Source organism: Aethalodelphis obliquidens, unplaced genomic scaffold, assembly GCF_003676395.1.
Source record: "Aethalodelphis obliquidens isolate GAN/ISIS:26980383/991018 unplaced genomic scaffold, ASM367639v1 scaffold53, whole genome shotgun sequence".
Classification (NCBI taxonomy): Eukaryota; Metazoa; Chordata; class Mammalia; order Artiodactyla; family Delphinidae; genus Aethalodelphis; species Aethalodelphis obliquidens.
This window is the reverse complement of record NW_020837997.1, coordinates 5,895,243-5,914,487: the sequence shown is the minus strand read 5'-3', so window position 1 is coordinate 5,914,487 and position 19,245 is coordinate 5,895,243. Positions and strand designations below refer to the sequence as shown.

Genomic DNA, 19,245 nt, shown 5'->3' with positions numbered 1-19,245 from the left:
CCGCTGCCGCCGCCGCCACAGCCGCCGGCGCCGCCACAGCAGCAGCAGCAGCCGCCGCCGCAGCCACAGCAGCCGCCGGAGGGGGGCGCGGCGCGGGCCGGCGGCCCGGCGCGGCCCGTGAGCCTGCGGGAAGTCGTGCGCTACCTCGGGGGCAGCGGCGGCGCCGGCGGCCGCCTAACCCGCGGCCGCGTGCAGGGGCTGCTAGAGGAGGAGGCGGCGGCGCGGGGCCGCCTGGAGCGCACCCGCCTCGGAGCGCTCGCGCTGCCCCGCGGGGACAGGCCCGGGCGGGCACCATCGGCTGCCAGCGCCCGCGCGTCGCGGAGCAAGGTGAGCGCGCCGCGGAGGGGGGCGCCGCGCGGTGGGCAGGTGCGGGCGAAGTTGGTAGCGGGGCGCGAATCCCGGTAGTAACCGGGCCGCAGGCGGCCGGGGCTTTGCGCTTCTTCCCGGCGGGCTCGGCGGGTGGTGACCTTGGCAAGTCACTTGATCTTCCCCAGCCTCAGTTGCCTCTGCTGTATAAACGCGACTTAATAACAGTAGCGACTCCTTGGGGTTGTTGAGCGAGTTTAATGAGATTTGGCTACTGAGGGCTTTATTAACACAGAGCCTGGCATGGAGTGAATGTGTAAAAGTTAGTCCGTGTTGATATTAAAGGTGGTAGTGAGGCACACCACTTGGTCCTGGATCCCAGGGATTGGGCCCAGGGCCAGAACAGCTACTAACCTTGCGTGCCTGTCTCCCTTGCACCAGAGAGGTGGAGAAGAGCGAGTGCTTGAGAAGGAAGAGGAGGATGAAGATGATGAAGATGAAGATGATGAAGACGAAGTGTCTGAGGGCTCCGAGGTGCCCGAGGGTGACCGTCCTGCAGGTGCCCAGCACCAGCAGCTTAATGGCGAGCGGGGCCCTCAGAGTGCCAAGGAGAGGATCAAGGAGTGGACACCCTGTGGACCCCACCAGGGCCAGGATGAAGGGCGGGGGCCAGCACCAGGCAGTGGTACCCGACAGGTGTTCTCCATGGCCGCCATGAATAAGGAAGGGGGATCAGGTAAGGACCCCGCTGGGTGGGGGAGGGTGCCTGGTGGGAAGGAACCGAGCCCCAAGACAAAACCACAGGCATATGCTTTTTATTTCCCAGCCTCTGCTGCCACTGGGCCAGACTCCCCATCCCCCGTGCCTTTGCCCCCAGGAAAACCAGCCCTACCTGGGGCTGATGGGACCCCCTTTGGCTGTCCGTAAGTTGGGGTGTTTGAGACACAGGGGTGCCGCCCAGGTGTGTATCACAGAACCAGAGGAGCATCACTGCTCACTGGTTCCCTTTGTTCCAACACAGTTCTGGGCGCAAGGAGAAGCCGGCTGATCCTGTGGAGTGGACAGTGACAGATGTGGTAGAGTACTTCACCGAGGCCGGCTTCCCCGAGCAGGCAACAGCTTTCCAAGAGCAGGTGAGTTCCTGACCCTCAACTTAGCCCCAGCATTCCAGGGCCTTAGTGGGGGTGTGTGCTCTGACCCTGCTCGCTCGCTCGCTCTCTCTCTCTCTGTCTCTGTCTCTCTCTCTCTCTCTCTCTCTGTCCCACCCAGGAAATCGATGGCAAGTCTTTGCTGCTCATGCAGCGCACAGATGTGCTGACCGGCCTGTCCATCCGCCTCGGCCCAGCCCTGAAAATCTACGAGCACCACATCAAGGTGCTGCAGCAAGGCCACTTTGAGGATGACGACCCCGATGGCTTCCTAGGCTGAGCGCCAAGCCTCGCCCCTGCCCCAGCCCAGTCCCCACCTTACACAAGACCCCCAGAGTCCGGGAGCTGGTCGGGGACACCCTCAGCCCTCATCACAGATTCCAGTGAGGGGGCATGCCTACTCCTCTTTTCCCTGTGTCTCCCCAACACACACACCTCTGGCGCCCAGCACAGCCTGGACTCCCTGATAGAGGAGTGTCGGGTGGGACAGGGCCTACTTATTTCACCCCAGGAGGCCAACCCTCCCCCTCACCCAGTCTAGGACATTTTTGGAAAAGTAAAATGGGGGCTTCCCATCTTCCCTAGATCCTCTTCAGTTCAGCCAGATGTTTCCTATATAAATGTTTTATTCTGTCTGTTCATTTTGGTGGGTGGCCGTTCCCCCCTCCCCCACCACCCAGGCCCCTCCCCAGTCTGTCCCTGGCCTCCAGCCCCTGGGAGCAGCTGGGAGGGGGTCCCTGGAGCTTCCTTATCCCTCCCATTTCTTTCTGTTCATTGTCGCTCCAGCTGGCTGTATTGCTTTTTAATATTGCACCGAAGGTTTTTTAAATAAAATTTTAAAAAAAGAGAGAAGAAAAGCATGGCACAGCGTCCATTTTATGAATGTAGTCGGGGACGTGGAGATCCACACCAGCCTCCTGGGAGTCTTGGGTTAGGACAGAATTGTTTGAGGAGGGAGACAGGTAGTGAATGGGGCTGCCCCACAGCCAGCTAACTGCTCCAGGAGGACAGGAATATTTGCTGCTTCTGCCATCTCCCCATTCCCAGAACAGCGCTTGGGCACACAGTAGGTACTCAAATATTTGTTAAGTGACTAGCAGTTAACTCTAGGCTTTACGGGCATTCTCTGGGTCTCACCACAGCCCCATGAGGCAGGGCTCGTGAAAAATCCACTTTACAGATGTGGCAACTGGCTCATCACAGCAAAGATGTTTGCTCGGGGTCACGCAGGGTGCAGCCTGACACCTGTCTGAGTTCTTTACCCAGAGTCTTTAAGTATAATTAATATGTTTGGCTTCATAGCTCTATTATCTGACAACCTTTGCATGTTACAAAGAATCCAGCCTACAACTGTTGCGGGCAGGGGTCTGTTTTGGGCCCATGGTAGGGTCTCCAGGCCTCCTGGCCCTCTCCATAAAAGGGGCGGAAAGGACTGGGCCATCAGATGAGGTCATGGGATGGGAAAATTTTTCCAAGTGAAAATTTTTATTATTGTTAGTAACAACCACTACATCACAAGTGCTGCTAAGTTCTAATGCAGTTTCTCAACTCCATTAGTTTTTTAAAAAAATATACAGATTCCGTGTCCTGGGAGTCAGAGACTCAGCGAGTGGGGCGGGGCCGTCCTCGTTTTCTATACCTGCAACCCCGGGGTTTGGACGCTCGGTAGAGACCCCTCCTCCCTAGGAAATCGCCTCAGAGAGTCAAATGCGCTGGCCCCAGGTCGCACCCCCAGGACACTGCCGCGCCAGCAGCGGCCCAGGTCGCCTCCCCCGGCGCGTACCCCACGGCCAGGTTCCGGGAGCGCGCGTGTGCGCGAGGCGCCGCGGCCGGGCCGCGCAGCGCGAGCCGGAACGGCTCGCCCCTCCTGCGTGTTGAAATTCAAATGAACTGAACTCCCTCCACGCAGCGCCGGCAGAGAGGTCGAGGCCCGGGTGAGATGGAGGGGGACGCGCTGCCAGCCAAGTCCGAGGTACCCTGGGCGGGGTCGAACCTGCGGCCAATGTGAGCAGCGGAGGCTTAAAGAGCTCTGGTCCCCGCCTCCCGCCGCACGATGGCAACCAGGCAGTGGTTCTTGGGGCCGCTCCCCGCGGGCCCTGGGGAAACGCCGCTCCCGGACGACTTGGAACCTGGGGTACAGCCCTGCGAAGACCCCTCATGGTCGCCTCCCACTGGCCGACCTGGGGACTCACCCCAGGCGGAGCCCGAGGATATTCAGGGGCAGCTGCCCGAGGCCTCCACCTCTACGCCTTTCCCTGAGCTTCTGGCCCCAGGCCCCGGGCCCGCCCCTCCTCGCCTACCCTTGGACACCATGTTCAGCCCCATCAGCGAACAGCTCCGTTACCTGCTCAAGAAGGCAGATGATTTCCAGAGCTACTTGTTCTACAGGTGATGTTGGATGGGGTCCTAGGTTCTACCCATGGATAAGGAGACGGAGAAGGGAATAACAAAATAGGTGACAGACACTAGATTTGCAAACTCAAAAGCATTAGGAGCCAGAGGAGGTAAATGAAGCTAGCTGAGCAGCAATCCAATTTCGAAGAGTTATGAGAACTGTGCAGAAATTTGGGGTTAGGGAGTGCGGGCTATTATGTGGGCCCTTGGGGTTGCCAAATCGCTAGAACTCTTCTCCCACTTTGTAACCGTTGGCTTAGGTTTTGAACCCTGGGCAGGCTACACAAAACCTATCTGAGCAAGATTTGGCCTACTGGCTACCAGTTTGAGGCCTCAAAGGATAATATGATTCCCAGACCAAGGGAAAGGGGACTGTGATTCTCATATATCAATGTCCATGGGAATCCCCTGGGAGGTTGTTTAAACCCTAGATTTCTGGGCTTCACCCAGGGAATAGTAAGTCAAAGTCAGTCTTGGGACTCGGGTGTCTGCATTTAACAAGTGTTTCAAATGTTTTTGATGCTGGTGGTCCTGGAAGATGCTCTGAGAAAGGCCTGACACTGGGGGATTTGGTTTGTAGTGGGGGTCCAGGTCAGGGATACAGGTGGGCAGTGAGTGGAATGGGAGAAATTGGTGGGGGAGCCAGGGACCTCAGGCAAAGGCCCCCTTCTCCCTTCAGCAGGGACCGAGTGCAGAAGGAACAGCTGGCGAAGGCCATGCCCACCTTCTTGCAGATGTGTGAGCCCTACTTCCTGTACCTGGAGGCAGCTGCACGGAGTGTGCCCCCCATCTTTGGAGCCCTGCAGGAGCTGATCCGAAAGGGGGTGTGTGGAGCAGGTTTCCCAGACCCTATGCCCCTTTCTTCATCCCTCAGGCCTGGGGGATGGGGAGGACGCTCATGGCAGGCCAGCTAATCACATTATGCCCCCTCTTCCATGCAGCTGTTGGAGATCTCCCAACAGCTGACTCTGCGCCTGGAACAGCTGGTCCTTATGTATGCATCATTTGGGTTTGTGAACCTGGAGGAGACTGACCCCCTAAGGTAAAAGGTTAGGAGATTGGGATTGGGGTCAGGGGTGGAGGAGTCCAGGGCATACCCTCATTCCCCAATCTCCCATCTCCTGCCAGCATCTCCTGTTTCTTCTGCGGGAGGTTCTCCATCAGTCCTTCCCACGAGGTGTCCATCTTTAGATACTGTGCCCCTGCTGCCTACACCGCCAGCCGCTTGCCCCGATACCTCTATAAGAAGATGCGCTGGAACCTGGAAACCACCCCAGAGTCCAGCAGCCAGGGGCAAGATTCCCGTGTGGATTAGTGAGTCCCCTTATCAGAATCAAAGTCCTCCCCTCTCTATGGAGAATGCCAGTTTGGGCCACTGAACCACCACCATCAAAGCATGGAAAGCCAAGCAGGAAATCAAGGACCTTTGAAAGGTCATCCCGACCTTTAAAAATATATATATGCCCCTATCAAAATAAAAGCCCTCATCTTAAAAGTAGGCTGACAGTGAGAAAAAGCCTCAGTATTGAATCATATCCCTACCTGAGAACTTGAAGGCAACTTCTGATGAGTTTCTACCTTACCTCCAAAATTAAAACCCTTCAACAGAAGTTAGGAAACTGCTCACATTTAATTGCTGCCCCTTCCCCTCCCAGCTACTTCCTGTGCTATAGAGATACATGGGAAGACACAGGCAAGAGTCCAACCAACTCATGCCCCCAGATTCAGAAACTGTGGTCCATCGGCCGATGGGTGCCCCTAGGACCAGCTGAGGATGACCTTTCTTCATGGTAGGAGCTAGGGCTATGGCAAGGTGGGCGTGGGGTCTGGAGGGAGGGGCAGAACCCAAACAAACACCATCTACCTCCCCCAACACTGTTTCCATTGGTAATAATGATAGCATTTTATTGTGCCCTGAAAAGCGCTTTATGCAGACTCATGTAACAACCCACTGAGGTCTATACTACTAGCCCCACTTTACAAAGAAGGAAATAGGTGCTCAGAGAGAATAAATTACCTGCCCAAGGACACACAGCTAGCTGAGTAATTGGCCAGGTCAGGGCCAGAGTTGTTCAGCCTCCCAGAGCCGTTACCCTCTATGTTTCTCATCAACAAGAAAATCACTTTCCCCCAGGGTTTTTCCCACCCCTAGCTGAAACAAAGCCTCTCTCAGCCACAGCCTCTCACTCAAGGGGAGGGGCTCCCGAGTAGCAGGGGGCGCTCACATCCAGGCCTGTCTCTCCCCGGCCCCCAGGATTTTGTCCCCGCAGCCTTCCGGGGACTACGAGCAGCTGCTGACCATCGGCTTCGAGGAGCCGTCGCACATGCTGGCCACCGACCTGCTGGTGCAGATCCTCACGGGCCAGGCAGGCACGGCCCGGCCCCCGAGCGCCGCCGGGCCCGCGGCGTGGGCCGCGCAGGAGTCTTGAACCTGGAGAGAGGGTGGGAGCTGGAGCTTGACAGTTCCAAACTCCAGGAGAGGGAGTAGTGGAGGGGCTCACTCGTTCTCCTAGTGCAGCTCCGCCTCGCCTTCCAAGGGGCCAGGCCGAGCTAGCCCGTCCGCACTGGGTCCGGCCCGGCCGCGGGGCCCTGCGGGTGGACACACCGGTTTTATGTTAAATAAAAGAAAGAAAGAGGTCACAGGCTCAGCGTCCGCTCGGATCGCCGCTCCCCTCCCCTTGGGGAGAGGGGGCCCCGCCCACTCGCGCGACCTTCTGGGAAATGTAGTCTCTGGAAACAAAACCATAGTCCACGACGGGAGGACGGAAGCTCAGAGCATGCGCAGAGGCGCGCATGAAGCAAAAAGGGAAGTAGCTGCTCCTGTCAACAACCGGAACCCAGAAAACCTCAAGTTTTGGGTAGCCGGGAAATTCAACGCCCACTGTGGGAAGGGACGCAGAGCCACGCCCACTCTTATGTTTTGACCCGGAAATTATTTCCCTGTACCGAAAAAGACTATATTTCCCAACGTGCCCCGGGAAAGGGCCAGCCATCAGTTTCCTAAGAGCCGAGGTTAGATCTTTTCTTCCAGCTTTTCGGTCTTGTCTTGTGCAGGTCGCCGTACCCCCTGGAGTGTCCGGGGCGCGGGCTGGGCGGGAGAGCCTGGAGGCAATCCAACTTAGGGTCGCTAAGCCTCATCCCAACCTTGGACCGGAGAGAAGACACGGGTTGAGAGGTGAACTCGCCTGCCGAGAGCTACGGCGACCAAGTGGCGGAGCCTGGACCTGAGCTGGGTTCTTCTGATAGCAACTGGTCACTTGTGAGGGGAGGGGTGTCCTTGCTGACCCGGCTGTCACTCAGCTGCGAGCAACCCCCCGCTTTAAACTAAGGGACACCTTTTGGTTCCCCCTAGCATTTTCAGAGTGGGAGGAGAGACTTGGAGCCCTGCTTCGTGGAGCAAAACACTCGCTTACCTAATAGTCCCTGGTACATAGTATTATCATAAGTATTATGATTATCCCAGTTTACAAGTGACAAAAAAGAACGTGAGAGGTGAAGTAAATCAGGACTGGACCAAAAGCCTTGTTCACTCGGGGTGGGATTGGAGGCTTCTGGTGACAGTTTCTGACTGCATCAAGGATTTTTTAGTCCACAACCCAGGTCTGAACGGGTCCAAAGGGGTTCTGAAGTTCCCTGACACGGATTTGAGGCCCCCCTCCACTGTTTAGACTAGCCCAGTCCAATAGAAATTTAAAATGAGCCACAAATGCGAGTCACATATGTAATTTCAAATTTTCTAGTAGCCACATTAGAAAAATAAAGAGGTCATAAGTTTAGTGATATTTTTATTTAACTTCATATATCCAAGATATTATTCCAACATATAATCAATGTAAGAAATTATTAATGAGATAGCCCTCTTTTTTTGTCCTAGGTTTTAAAAATCTTTTGTGTATTTTACACTTACAGAACATCTCAATTTGGACTAGCGACATGCAGATTTAATCTATCTCCCTTAAGACAAATCCACAAGCCACTTAAAACTAGATTTCTGGTGGGTGGTGACAACACAGAGAGGAAGGAAACAGGCTTAATTTCTTGGGTCCTGTCTACACCCATGATTCTCTAACTTCAGAGTCATGTGGAGGGTTTGGTCATTAAGTCTGGGATGGAGCCCAAGAATGTGTGTTTCTTACAAGTTCCCAAGTGATGCTGACGTTGCTCGTCCAGATGCCACACTTTGAGAAATGCTAGCCTACATCGACCTCATGGCTCTCAAACTTGGCTCCATGTTAGAAGCACCTGGGGAGCTTTACTGATGCCAAGGCCTCTATCAGATTCTGATTTATTTGGCATAAGGGTGCCTCAGGTGATTTTAATATGCAAGAAAGTTAGAGAACCCAGGCCTACACTTAAGCAGTTCTGTTAACCCTACATACTTAATTCTTAGCTCCCCTGCTGGGGGGATTAAGAACAGGTTCTTGGCGTTTCCATTTTCCACTTTGGCAGTGCTGGCTCTTTCCTGCTTTTCTCTCTGTACCTCCCAGAGTCATGGTCAACCATGTGGTCAGTGTGCTGATGATGGGGTCAGGGGTGGGTCCTTGGGCTGAGCTACTGTTGGGGTGCAGTGCTGTGTGAGCTAGACCCAGGGCATACAGAATTGGACAAATCCAGGAGTTTAAACAATGATTCTAAAAGTCTTTTCTTGGTCTCAGCGCACCTCTAAGAAGCTGATACACTAACACTGCAGAATATACTGCACAGATGCAGTCTTACAGCTTATCTTGAATCCCATCCAGGGGAGCCTTGGACCCCTTGTCTTGGGACAGAGGGAAATTAAGGAGGGCTTGCCAATTGACAGCCATAAGCCCGACTGCAAACAGGTGTTGCTTGCTGTCCCCTCCTGCCCCCCACCAATTAAAGTTTTCTAAATAGTCACAATTAAAGTTTGGTAGATTTCTCTTTTAAAGCCTGGACTTCCAGTTGCTTTGGGGGTTTTTTGTTTGTTTGTTTTTTATTTTTTTGGCTGCACCATGGGGCTTGTGGGATCTTGGTTCCCAGACCAGGGATTGAACGCAGGCCTTGGGCAGTGAAAGCACAGAATCTTAACCACTGGACCACCAGGGAATTCCCTCCAGTTGCTTTTGGAAAGCAGAAGCTTGACACCACTAAGCTCACTCACTCATAGCACTGGTGATATGGAAGAACACCTACCTGCCTGTTGAAATGAGGCATTTGTTTTACAGCACACCCTGTCTCTCTCTTAATATCTGCCTAAGGTCTGTAGGCATGTGAGGTTTGCAATTGCTAGGCAGATTATAAATGGCCTTGCATGCCCTACTAAGGAGCTTGAACCAATACCACTCCCTTTTTTTTGTAGCCATTGTTTATGTCCCCAAGGGCGGGAACAACCTCTTATCACCTCTGTCTAGCCAGCACCCTGCGCGGGGCATGTGGTTTGGCACCAATAAATGTTGACGAAATCTGGAAAGGGTGGGCATGAGTTCGTTTGTCCCAACGCCGCAGTTCGCGCCCGCGTCGCCAGGGGGCACTAGGGCCCCGGCCGGGCAGGGGGAGATATGCGGCCCTGGAACAGGGAGATAGGGGACATTCTGCATTCCGGCCGGCGCCTCCGGCGACTTTCTCAAGCCTTGCTCCTCTCGCCGCGCTCCCGCCCCACCCCACCGCAGACGAAGAGGACCCAGAAAAAAGCAGCCCTGCACTGCCCAGAAAGAAGGGGCTTTATTGGGGAGTGGGGACAGCCGAGGAGGTGACCCCTATCTAACAGTCAAGGCCGGAAGGAGAGGCTAGCTCCGTTTGCAGTTAGGTGGAGAAGGGCGGGGCAGTTTTACTGGCGGGGTTGTGATAGTGGTGTTTCCCCATTGGGACTAACAGTTTTATAGAAGATTCTGGTCAATTTCACAAAGTCAGGTTCGAGGAGGGGCTGATCGATTGCGTCCTTCCTGGCTCAGACCTGTAGCCCCTCTCTAGGTCTTCCGCCGATCCGGAGGGCACTCCTGGGCGCCCCTGCCTGGGTCCTCTGACGGGCATGTTACCTTCGTCCGGGGACCCCAGCCGGCTCGAACCTCAAGGCTTCGGCTCCTCCTGGAGAGAGGGGCCAGACCGAAGGCATGCCTCGGGGGCCCGCGCACCGCGAGTGGGGACACCCAGGCCCCGGGTGGGGCAGTTTGGGCCCCAGGACCACCGCCTTCTCGACACCCCTGGGCCACGTCCGGGACTTTGGGTCCTAGCGCAGAGTGACTTCCCAGAGGGTCCTTTCCCCAGCCCAGCGTTCTCGCACGCAGAGGGTTGGGGTGAGGGGCAGCGACAAACGCCTGAGGCAGGAGGGGAAAGGGGTTCCCACCTGCTCCAGACCGTTCTCCGAAGCCTTTCTGCGGGGAGGCCAGATCACCGCCAGCTTTCCGTCGCCCCTGCTCGCTGCGGGGGAAGGGGCGCTCAGCCGAGATTGCCCCTCCTCTCACCAGCTGGAGGCGGCCAGGACGAAGGAGAGCGGCCGCGCCCCTTAAACACACACAGGCGTTCACCCCCCTCCTCCCCATGGAGGCCTCCATCATGAGGGAGGAGGGAGGAACCCGAGGGGGGAGAGAGGCAAACAAACCCAGGGTGGGGAGGTAGGAACCCGAAAATTAAGAGGGAGGATCCAGGTGTGCCTGAACCCAGGGAGGGTTCCCTGGAACCCGACAAAGACATGTGGGATCCTCCTCCCTTCCCCCACCACGAGCCTAGGGGTCTGGATCTGGGAGTCCGACGGGGTCCGGGGGTGTGGAGCATAGGGATGGTCAGCCCAGAAGAGGTGAGTTGAGAGGGGCCCGAGGAGTCTGGGAGCCAGGAAGGGGGACCCTGAGGATCAGAGGGCCACTGGAGCTGGGCAGTCGGTGAGAGCGGCTGGAGCCCTGGGAATTCCCAGCGTAGGGGCGCCAGTGGCTTACCAGTTAGGCTGGGCGCGGGCTCCTTGAACTCGGCGGTGCCGTAGACGCTGAGGCGCTGGCGCTGCAGTTCCCGCTCGCGCTCATTCACCTCGCGCACCTCCTGCTCCAGCAGCGATGGTGCGATGGGCGGCGGGGCGCGGGCCAGCACCGGGCACCGGCTCTGCACGACTGAACGTGGCCGACCTCCGGGCTCAGGCAGCCGCTGCGGGTCCGCGCTGCCCTCCGCCGCCAGCGAGGAGCCGCACCCGCCGGCAGCCTCGAAGAAGCGCTTGAGCTCGCCCAGCGGCTGAGGCGGCTGCCGGGCGCGCTGCTTTGGGATCTCGGGGTGCGCTAGCGCCGCCTGCCGATGGGCCTCCCGCTCGATGTCTCGCTGCATCTGCGCGCCCGCCCGAGCGCGCTCCAAGGCGCGCGGGAGCGCGGAGCCGGGGCCCGGCAGGCTGAGCACCGGCCGCACACGCAGTTCGACGAGTTCGCGGCCCGCGCGACCTGGGCTCAGGCCCCGGCTCCGGCGCAGGCTCTCCTCGCGTTCGCAGCTGCGGCGGATTTCGCGCTCGATGGGCGTCTCCATGAGCGGCTGCTCTGGGGGCTGTTGTGGGGTCTCGGATCGCAGTAGAAAACGCAGCTGGGGGGATTCCGAGTTTGACTCAGAGGAGGTTTCCGGACCTTGAGAGGGACACTGCTCCAGGAGCCCCGCGCCTCGCGCTTCACACGGTTCAGCGTCGTCGCTGCCTCGCCCAGGACTCTCAAAGTCCTCAGCTGCGGTCGGTCCAGGGCGCTCTGCCTCCTGCCCCGCTGATGGCCCGAGGACTTCGCTCTCTTGCTCGGGGGTCTCCGCGCCCTGGTCTGGGGAGGGCACGGGGACCTCGCCTCCTGGCCTGGGGACCTCGGTATCCTGCTCTGCGGCAGGCCCGGGAATTTCTCTGTCTAACCCGGGGGGCTCAGGGCCCCGCTCTTCGGACGACCCCAGGGCTTCGCTCTCCGGCCCGGGGGCCTCGGTGTCCAGGTTTGGGAGCAGCTGGGAAGCCGTAGCTCCCAGCGCTGGAGTTTTGATGCCCAGAGCTGGGACACACCGCCCTGCGCGGCACCTGTAGCTGCAGTCGCCGTCCGCGGGTTCCAAGGCGTAGCCTGCACCGGCCGCTTCTCTGACCCGCCCCTGGCCTCCAAGAACTGTCCCCGGGGGCAGGGCCGGGCAACGCCCCCTGCACCTGCAGGCAGGACTCCGGGCTCCGCCCTGGCCCCGCCCTCGAGACGGGGGCGCCTCAGCTGGGCGCTGGATTTCTTCCACTAGCACGCCTCAAGTCAGCTCAGGGCATTGGCCCGTTTAAAAGAGGACTTCCCTAGACCTAGCCCGCTACCTGGGACGCCAGTCTGGGTGCAGTGTTCACTCAGGGGGCGCCACCCTAGAACGTTTTCGGCCTCACGTCCCCGGCATTGCCAGGAGGCTTGGCCCTAGCTGCACGCCTGGCTGGGCCTCTGAACGCTGTCCTCTGGTGGGGTGTCCCCCGAAGCCATCTTTCCGGGGCCTTGCCTGTCCCGCGCAGCAGCAACGCGCACGGCGTCTGGGCTGTCCTTCCACCTTCCACCCCTGCAGCGCACAGCTCGGGCTGGAGGGGGCGCCAGGAACCGCCTCACCGCCCGCCCCAGTCTCCCTCCCAGTGCCTGGGTTCAGCAAGGTTCCGAGCGGTGAGCCAGCGCCCGCGCCAAGCCCAGAGGGCCCTTCCCCTCACCCTCTCCAGGAAAAGTACGCGAGGCGTCCACCGCCAAGTGCACTCCCAGATTGAGGGACGAGGGAGGGACGCACACACAGAACGCCCAGGGCTCAGCAGAGCGGCTGAGGTTTGAAAGGCGGTCACCTTGGACCCAGGCGACTGGGAAGGCTCAGAGAGGTATCAAGGCTTGCGGGAGGAAGTAGCTCCCTGCAGCTGGGGCCAGATTGTGACGTTCAAGGCCAGGATCGATGCCGGGAGCAGGCGACCTACCCCCAGGGACATTTTCCACTCTCTTCCCCTGGGCTCTCTCCAAAACCTGCCTCCACCCCCCACCATTTTGGGGTGACCAGTAAGAAAGATATAGTTACCTAAAGAAAGTGGGGGGGCTACACAGCCTCAGGAGCCCCAATAATCCCCCAACTCTCTGCCTACCCTGGTGACTCCCCTTTCTGTCCACCCTCCCACTCTACTCTCTCCTTGATCCCAATCTCAAGCTGCTACCCTCCTCCCTCTGACCATCTGACCTCCTTCCTTCCTCTGACTCTATTGACCCAATTGGAATCAGGCCCACCTGATTCCCGCCCACTCAGAACCTAAGTGTCAGCCTTCTCCAAGGCTCAGTTTCCTTGTCTGTAAAATGGGGATAATAGTGCTTACTCCCTCGGGAGGTGATGAGGATGAAAACTGTACTTCTGGAATGAGTTGTCTCTACAGTGGACTCTTTATCACCTCCTGTCCCTCTTCTAGCCATGCTTACTGGGCTCTTGGTTCCACCACGCCACTGAACCTTCTCTGTCCAAGGACCTCCGTGACCTCCATTTGCCAGACCTGATCACTGACTCCTCCCTGATTCCCTCTCCATTAGCTCCTTGGTCTTGGAGGACACCATCCTCTCCTGATTTCCCTCCTACCTTCCAGGCACCCCTTCTCAGACTTCTGGTTCACCTGCATCAATGGGCTTCCTTCCCCTCTGGCTTCCATTGGGTTTGGCTGATGGGAGAGAGGTGAGTGAGGTCAGGATGTTTATCCCATGCCCCCTTCCTCCAAGCTTTGTTGGCTGTGTCCCTCCACAGCAGGCAGCAGCTCCACATAGCTCTCTCCCTCCAGGTCCATGGGGTGGTAACAGCTCCTGGCTGTGGCGAATCCAGGGTATGCACTATGCCTTGATTATTTCCTTCTACTGAGTTCTCATCAATTACTTGGTTTAAGTATACAGTCTCTTTCCTGCCAACACTCAGACCTTGACAAACTCCAATCTCGTGCTTTAAATACCATCTCTATGCTGATGTCTCCCAAATTTATGTCTCTAGCTCTGACTTCTCCCCTGGGTTTTGGACTCATATCCAACAGTCCCTAGTCTAATAGATATGCCAAAATGAACACTTTAGAAACTGAACTCTTGGTTTCCCCCAACTCTATTCCTCTCTACTATGTATAGCAACTCACTCATTCTGTTTTTCATGCCCAAAATGTAGAAGTCAGCCTCAATTTCTCTTTTTCCCTCAGCCCCTGCCCCAATCCGTTCATATATTGGATTGCTGTTTGCTCTGCCTCCAAAATATATTCTGAATTCGTCCACTTCTCGCCACCCTTGTCCCAGACATTCACTGTCCTCCAGTGACTCCCCACCAAACTTAGAAGAAAAATCCAAATTCCCTACCCTGGCTCAGAAGGCCCTTCCCACTTCTCAGATCTCATCTCCTGACATCTCCCTTGATCACTCCTCCATCCCAGCCTTCATGCTTTCCTCAAACCCACCAGCTGCATTCCCACCCCCAGGGCCTTTGCACTTGCCTTTCCCTCTGCTTGGAATGACTCATCACATGGTTGGCTTCTGCTATTCAGGTCTTGGTTCTTCAGAGAAGCGGTCTCTGATCACCCAGCCTACATCAAACACAGCTCTTCTTTAACCCTATCCCTGTTATTTTCTGTAACTCACCCAATACTGCAGTTATCATCAATTACCTTTATTTCTTCCTTTATTTGTATATTATCTGTCTCCCCCAACCCCAGGCTGCAAAGTGAGCTGCATTACAGCATTTTCTGTTTGTTATGCTCACCCAACTCCCCCACGCCTAAAACAGTACCTGACACCTAACACTTGTTTAAGAATGTTCCCAATGCTGGGAACAAAGAGATAAACCAGACTTGGAAGTTGCAGTTGAGCTTGGGAGACAGACACAATTATAAACAGAACAATCTTGCCTCAAGGTGGAACACACGACAAGGGTACAAAGGGAAGCCTATATATTATACATCCAAAGAGTTAACAGTTATTAAATCAAACTACAAGCAATGAAGTAAAAGATAGTCTCTCCTCCAAAAGGTGGAAACAACCTAAATGTCCATCAACAGATGAATGGATAAACAAAATGTGATCCATCCATACAATGGAATATTATTTAGCCATAAAAAGGAATGAAGTTCTGACACAGGTTACATTGTGGATGAACCTTGAAAACATTATGCTCAGTGAAAGAAGCCAGACACACAAGGCCACATACTGTATGATCCCATTGATAGAAAATGTCCAAAATAGGTAAATCTATAGAGACAGATGCAGATCGGCGGTTGCCAGGAGCTGGGGGTAGGGGGGAATGGGGAGTGACTGCTTAATGGGTACCGGATTTCCTTCTGGGGTGATGAAAAGGTTCTGGAACAAGACAGTGGCAAAAGTTGCACAACACTGCGAAGGTACTGAATGCCGCCAACTGTAAATTTTGTCGTGTGTATTTTACCGCAATTAAAAACTCATTTTTAAAAATATGTTCTCTCGGGGCTTCCCTGGTGGCGCAGTGGTTGAGAGTCCGCCTGCCGATGCAGGGGACACGGGTTCGTGCCCTGATCCCACATGCCTCGGAGCGGCTGCGCCCGTGAGCCATGGCCGCTGAGCCTGCGCGTCCGGAGCCTGTTGCTCTGCAACGGGAGAGGCCACAACAGGAGAGGGCCGCGTATCGCAAAAAAAAAAAAAAAAATATGTTCTCTCAGGGGAATTTCCTGATGGTCCAGTAGTTAGGACTCGGCCCTTTCACTGCCGAGGCTTGGGTTCAACTCCTGGTCGAGAAATAGATCCTGCAAGCCGTGTGGCGCTGCATATATATACATATATATATATATATATATATATATATATATATATACCTCCCTCTTCCTATCATGACAAATATACTTGTAGAATGACCTAGATGACCACGTTCAATTGAAAATATTTTGAATCCCTAGGAGTTGTGTACTTGAATGTAGGACACAGGAAAACCCCAGCCCTCAGTCTGGCCCCTTTTGCTTCCCACCCCAAACTGTCCTACACAGCGAGGAGCCTTGTGTACGCACCTAGGGAGCCCATCCCACGTGCCCATGCTCTTTCCTCACCCCTCTGCCCACAGCTGCCCTTGGCCACTTCTTGGACACCCTGTGTAGGATCTAGAGCAGGGAGGGACGATTTAGCTGGGTACATTCCCTTTGCCCCATGGGGAGCAGGCCCTCTAAAGCCAGGGGCCCAGGGGACTTCCCTGGTGGCCAAGTGGTTAAGACTCCACGCTTCCATGCAGGGGGTTCGATCCCTGGTCGGGGAACTAAGATCCTGCATGCAGTGCGGTGTGGCCACAAAAAATAAAAAATAAAAATAAATGAATTTAAAATTTTAAAAAATAAATAAGTAAAGCAAAGAGCCCAGGACAAGGGCTCTTCTCATTGAGGTTTATGTCGGAATTGCACAGTGTGACCAGGGCTGTGATAAGGGAAGCACTGGGGGCTGCAGGATACCAGCCTGGAGAGTAAAAATGATTTCCCCAAGAGAGTGGTTGGATGAAACATATAATCAGCTGAGAAAAGGGGTGCTGGCCCTTTAAGAATGGGATGTGGGGTAGAACAGGGACCCTCAAGATTTAGGTAGGAAGCTCTCTAGACCTTTCCCATCACCACACTCCCCCAATTGTTATCACATCTAAGGGGTGTCCAGGGTCCTGGAGGCTGTTTGATCTAATTCTCTTATTCTCCCAAAGGGGAAACCGAAGCCTAGAAACCTAGGGGAAGTTGCCCAGAGTTGTCTAGAGCCCAGACGTTCTGGTTCCCATGGGGCACAGGCTCTGGTCTCCAGAATCCTCTAGCTGGATCAGCCCTTCCTCCTCGCCCCAGAACCAGGGTCCAAGAAGGGAGGGCAGCTAGCCTGTAAAAGTATCCCTTGTGTGGTGTTCAACAGTACTCAAAGGTGGGTGACCCTTGGTGGGCGACTGGACTAGAAATGTCTAGGGTGGCAAGTGGAGGTACCATTGTCTGAGGGGGTCAGGGACTCCAAACGCCCGTCCACCCGCTAGACCACACATGTGAGAGTGTGTTTGCCAGGAGGCAGCTGAGTGCAGCAACGAGGCCACTGGCTGGTAAATAATTGATCAGGACAGCTGATAGTACCTCCCCAGAACTGCCCCGCCAGCCCCCGGCCCCCCTCTCCCCAGCCCATGCGTCTCCCGCCTCCTGGCCCAAACCAGCTGGACCAGCTCTCCCAGTGCCCGCCTGCAGCCCCCCCCCACTCCCGACAGCCAAGTCACAGCCTCCAGGGCACCTTTCGGCAAGCGGGTGGTGGGTCCTGGACTCAGGGACCAGAACGTGGGCTTCTGGGCAGAGATGGCCCTGCAAAGCCAGGTGTGGTCTCCAGCCACACCCATGTAAGTGTCTGGGGTCAGGGGGGCCAGTGGGCAGGGCCTGGGAGGGGCTCATGGAAGACACTGGCCTTTCCACGGAGCAGGGGAGGTGAGACCTCCAGCTAGCCTCTCCTAAGGGGGCCAGGGAGAGTGAAGGGCGGCCGGCAGCCAGCCCCCCAGGCTCTTCAATGCCCCCCCTCCCCAGAAAGTCGGGTGGGAGGTGTGAACCCTCACCCCCTTCTTTTTTGGGGACTTTCCGCTGGCAGGCCCAAGCCCAAAGTCCAGCCTGGGGGGTGGGGCTATTACTTGGGTGAGGGGCAGGGAATGTCAAGGTCTCTGACTCCTATGTTTTGCCTCTAGAATCATCCCTCAGTGTCCAGGGTGGGAGGAAATGCTTGAGATCCAACAGGGAAAAGTTAACAGCTCCCAAACTGGGAAAGAGAATGGGAAAATGGAAATGATCACCTGCTTAATGAAATGACCACCGACTGTTCTTGGTGGGGCAAAAAGCCACCACCGTGAATGTTCTTCTTGCAGAGTTAGAGATAAGCAACATCTAACGAAATGTGCAGATTATTTTAATATTCGAGGTGTGAGGGCTTTTTAAAGTAAGAGGGTGGAGGGGCTCCAGAGGTTTGTAAAGAGTTCTGGAAAAGGGGCTCCCCCCAGGGACCCCAATTTGGTTCTTCACTCTTTTGGGTTCCCCGTTGCATTATTCACCAACTACAAACCTGGTTGCCTAGCAATGGGAATCTGATCCTCCCCCCAGCAAGGAAGAGGCAGGGAGATTACATCTTGGGGGTGGGAGAGCAGAGGGGGGACTTTAGCCTTCCCCCCAGGGGCAAACTTATTAACAGGGGGTCTGAGCTTCCTTTGGGATACCTTGGAAAGCATGACTTCAGCATCCTGCCCCAACTGGAATTGGGGACACCCCAGACAGATCTCTTGTCTCCTGGTCGTCAAGAGGAGGATGCCTAGACTTCCCTCTTCCCCACAGTGTTCCCAGTATTGGGGATCTGAGAGCCTTGAGTTCCAATCCTGACTCAGGGACATTAGACAAGTCTTTTTGCCACTTCTTGGGGCCTCAGTATTCTCATCCGTCAAATGGGGACAGTACTACTATTGATACTTACCTTCTAAGATGGTAGAGAGGGTTAAATAAGTTACTGTGAGTAAAGCATTTAACAGTGCCTGGCACCTGGTGTGCACTGGCTAATGGTTGGCTGATTTTCTTCTCAGTTGGAATGTCAACTCAGCAAAAAGTTGACTACAGTGTCTCAAGATCAGGGCAGGGAGGGGGAGGGGGAGGGGGCTGTGGGAGCCTAGCGAAAGCCCCATAGAGCACTTAGAGTGCTATAGATAGTAAGTGCTAAGTGTGAACTCACTATTATACCTTCATGGTGAGGCCAGAGAAGATCTGGGAGGCCCCACCAGAGTTTGGGCAATGAGGTTAGTTAGTGCTCAACTTAATAAATGTTTGAGGGCTTGCTCTGTGCCCACCCTGGGCTAAGCGTCAGGGCCAACAGGCAGACAGATATATCCTTCTAGTTATTGGCCTGTGAAACACCTGCACGTAGTCAGTGCTCAATGCATGTCTCTGATGAGAGGCCGATGTAATGATGACTGTCCCTGAAGTGCCCTGCAGTACCAGTCAGCCTCCAGCTTCCAGGGGGAGCCCAAATGGACTAGGGGTGGCCCTGGAGGCTGGGAATTGGGGATCCTGGGGTGCTCTGAGGAGGACAACAATGGGGGTAATCTCAGGTTAAACCTTAAACGGCGAGTCCCCCTCCCCCTCCTCCCAGTTCAGAGTCCGGCACTAGGCAGTGTGACCTGGTGACCCTTGCCCCCAGGGATGGTGGCTTGCAGGTGGAGGAGGCAACTCCGGAGTTACCATGGCAATGGCATGTGTCCATGGTGGGATGGACCCTTTTCTCCCCAGACTCCCTCACCCCCCAGCACTTAAGGGATGCTGTGTAGGAGCCAAGGTCCAGAAAGGACCTTGTTCGGGTTTGGTGGGATTCGAGAGTTTCTGGGAATGGTTATTATAATTAATCAAAAACATTATTAGTCGTGGGAATTATTTAAATTTTTTTATTTTTTTCTTTTTGGTTGAGGTACACGGCTTGTGGGATCTTAGTTCCCCGTCCAGGGATTGAACCTG

At 55.5% G+C, this 19,245-nt stretch overlaps 3 protein-coding genes across 4 annotated transcripts; 2 read left to right on the top strand and 1 right to left on the bottom strand.

Moving 5' to 3' along the window:
• Positions 1-2,299, top strand: SAMD1 (sterile alpha motif domain containing 1; the record flags this gene model as incomplete). The annotated part of the gene is made up of 5 exons (XM_027085853.1): positions 1-327; positions 748-1,042; positions 1,133-1,229; positions 1,328-1,439; positions 1,576-2,299. Coding segments are annotated over 5 exons (990 nt in total), but the record flags the coding sequence as incomplete, so codon positions are not given.
• Positions 2,300-2,389: 90 nt separating this feature from the next.
• On the top strand, positions 2,390-6,577 carry CUNH19orf67 (chromosome unknown C19orf67 homolog). Its single transcript, XM_027084974.1, has 6 exons — positions 2,390-3,842; positions 4,528-4,672; positions 4,790-4,890; positions 4,977-5,162; positions 5,504-5,638; positions 6,103-6,577. Exons 1-6 carry the CDS (start codon positions 3,508-3,510, stop codon positions 6,275-6,277), a joined length of 1,077 nt encoding a protein of 358 aa, XP_026940775.1. The 5' UTR covers positions 2,390-3,507; the 3' UTR covers positions 6,278-6,577.
• Positions 6,578-6,852: 275 nt separating this feature from the next.
• MISP3 (MISP family member 3) lies at positions 6,853-12,009 on the bottom strand. 2 transcript variants are annotated; one of them, XM_027084973.1, is made up of 3 exons: positions 10,739-12,003; positions 10,153-10,226; positions 9,165-9,893 (listed from the first exon to the last, which is right to left on the bottom strand). In XM_027084973.1, the coding sequence occupies exons 1-3, from the start codon at positions 11,304-11,306 to the stop codon at positions 9,876-9,878; spliced, it is 660 nt and encodes a 219-aa protein (XP_026940774.1). In that variant the 5' UTR covers positions 11,307-12,003; the 3' UTR covers positions 9,165-9,875. The 2 variants fall into 2 exon arrangements, with proteins under 2 accessions (XP_026940773.1, XP_026940774.1); XM_027084972.1 differs by having other exon boundaries at positions 6,853-10,226; positions 10,739-12,009.
• Positions 12,010-19,245: the final 7,236 nt, after the last annotated feature.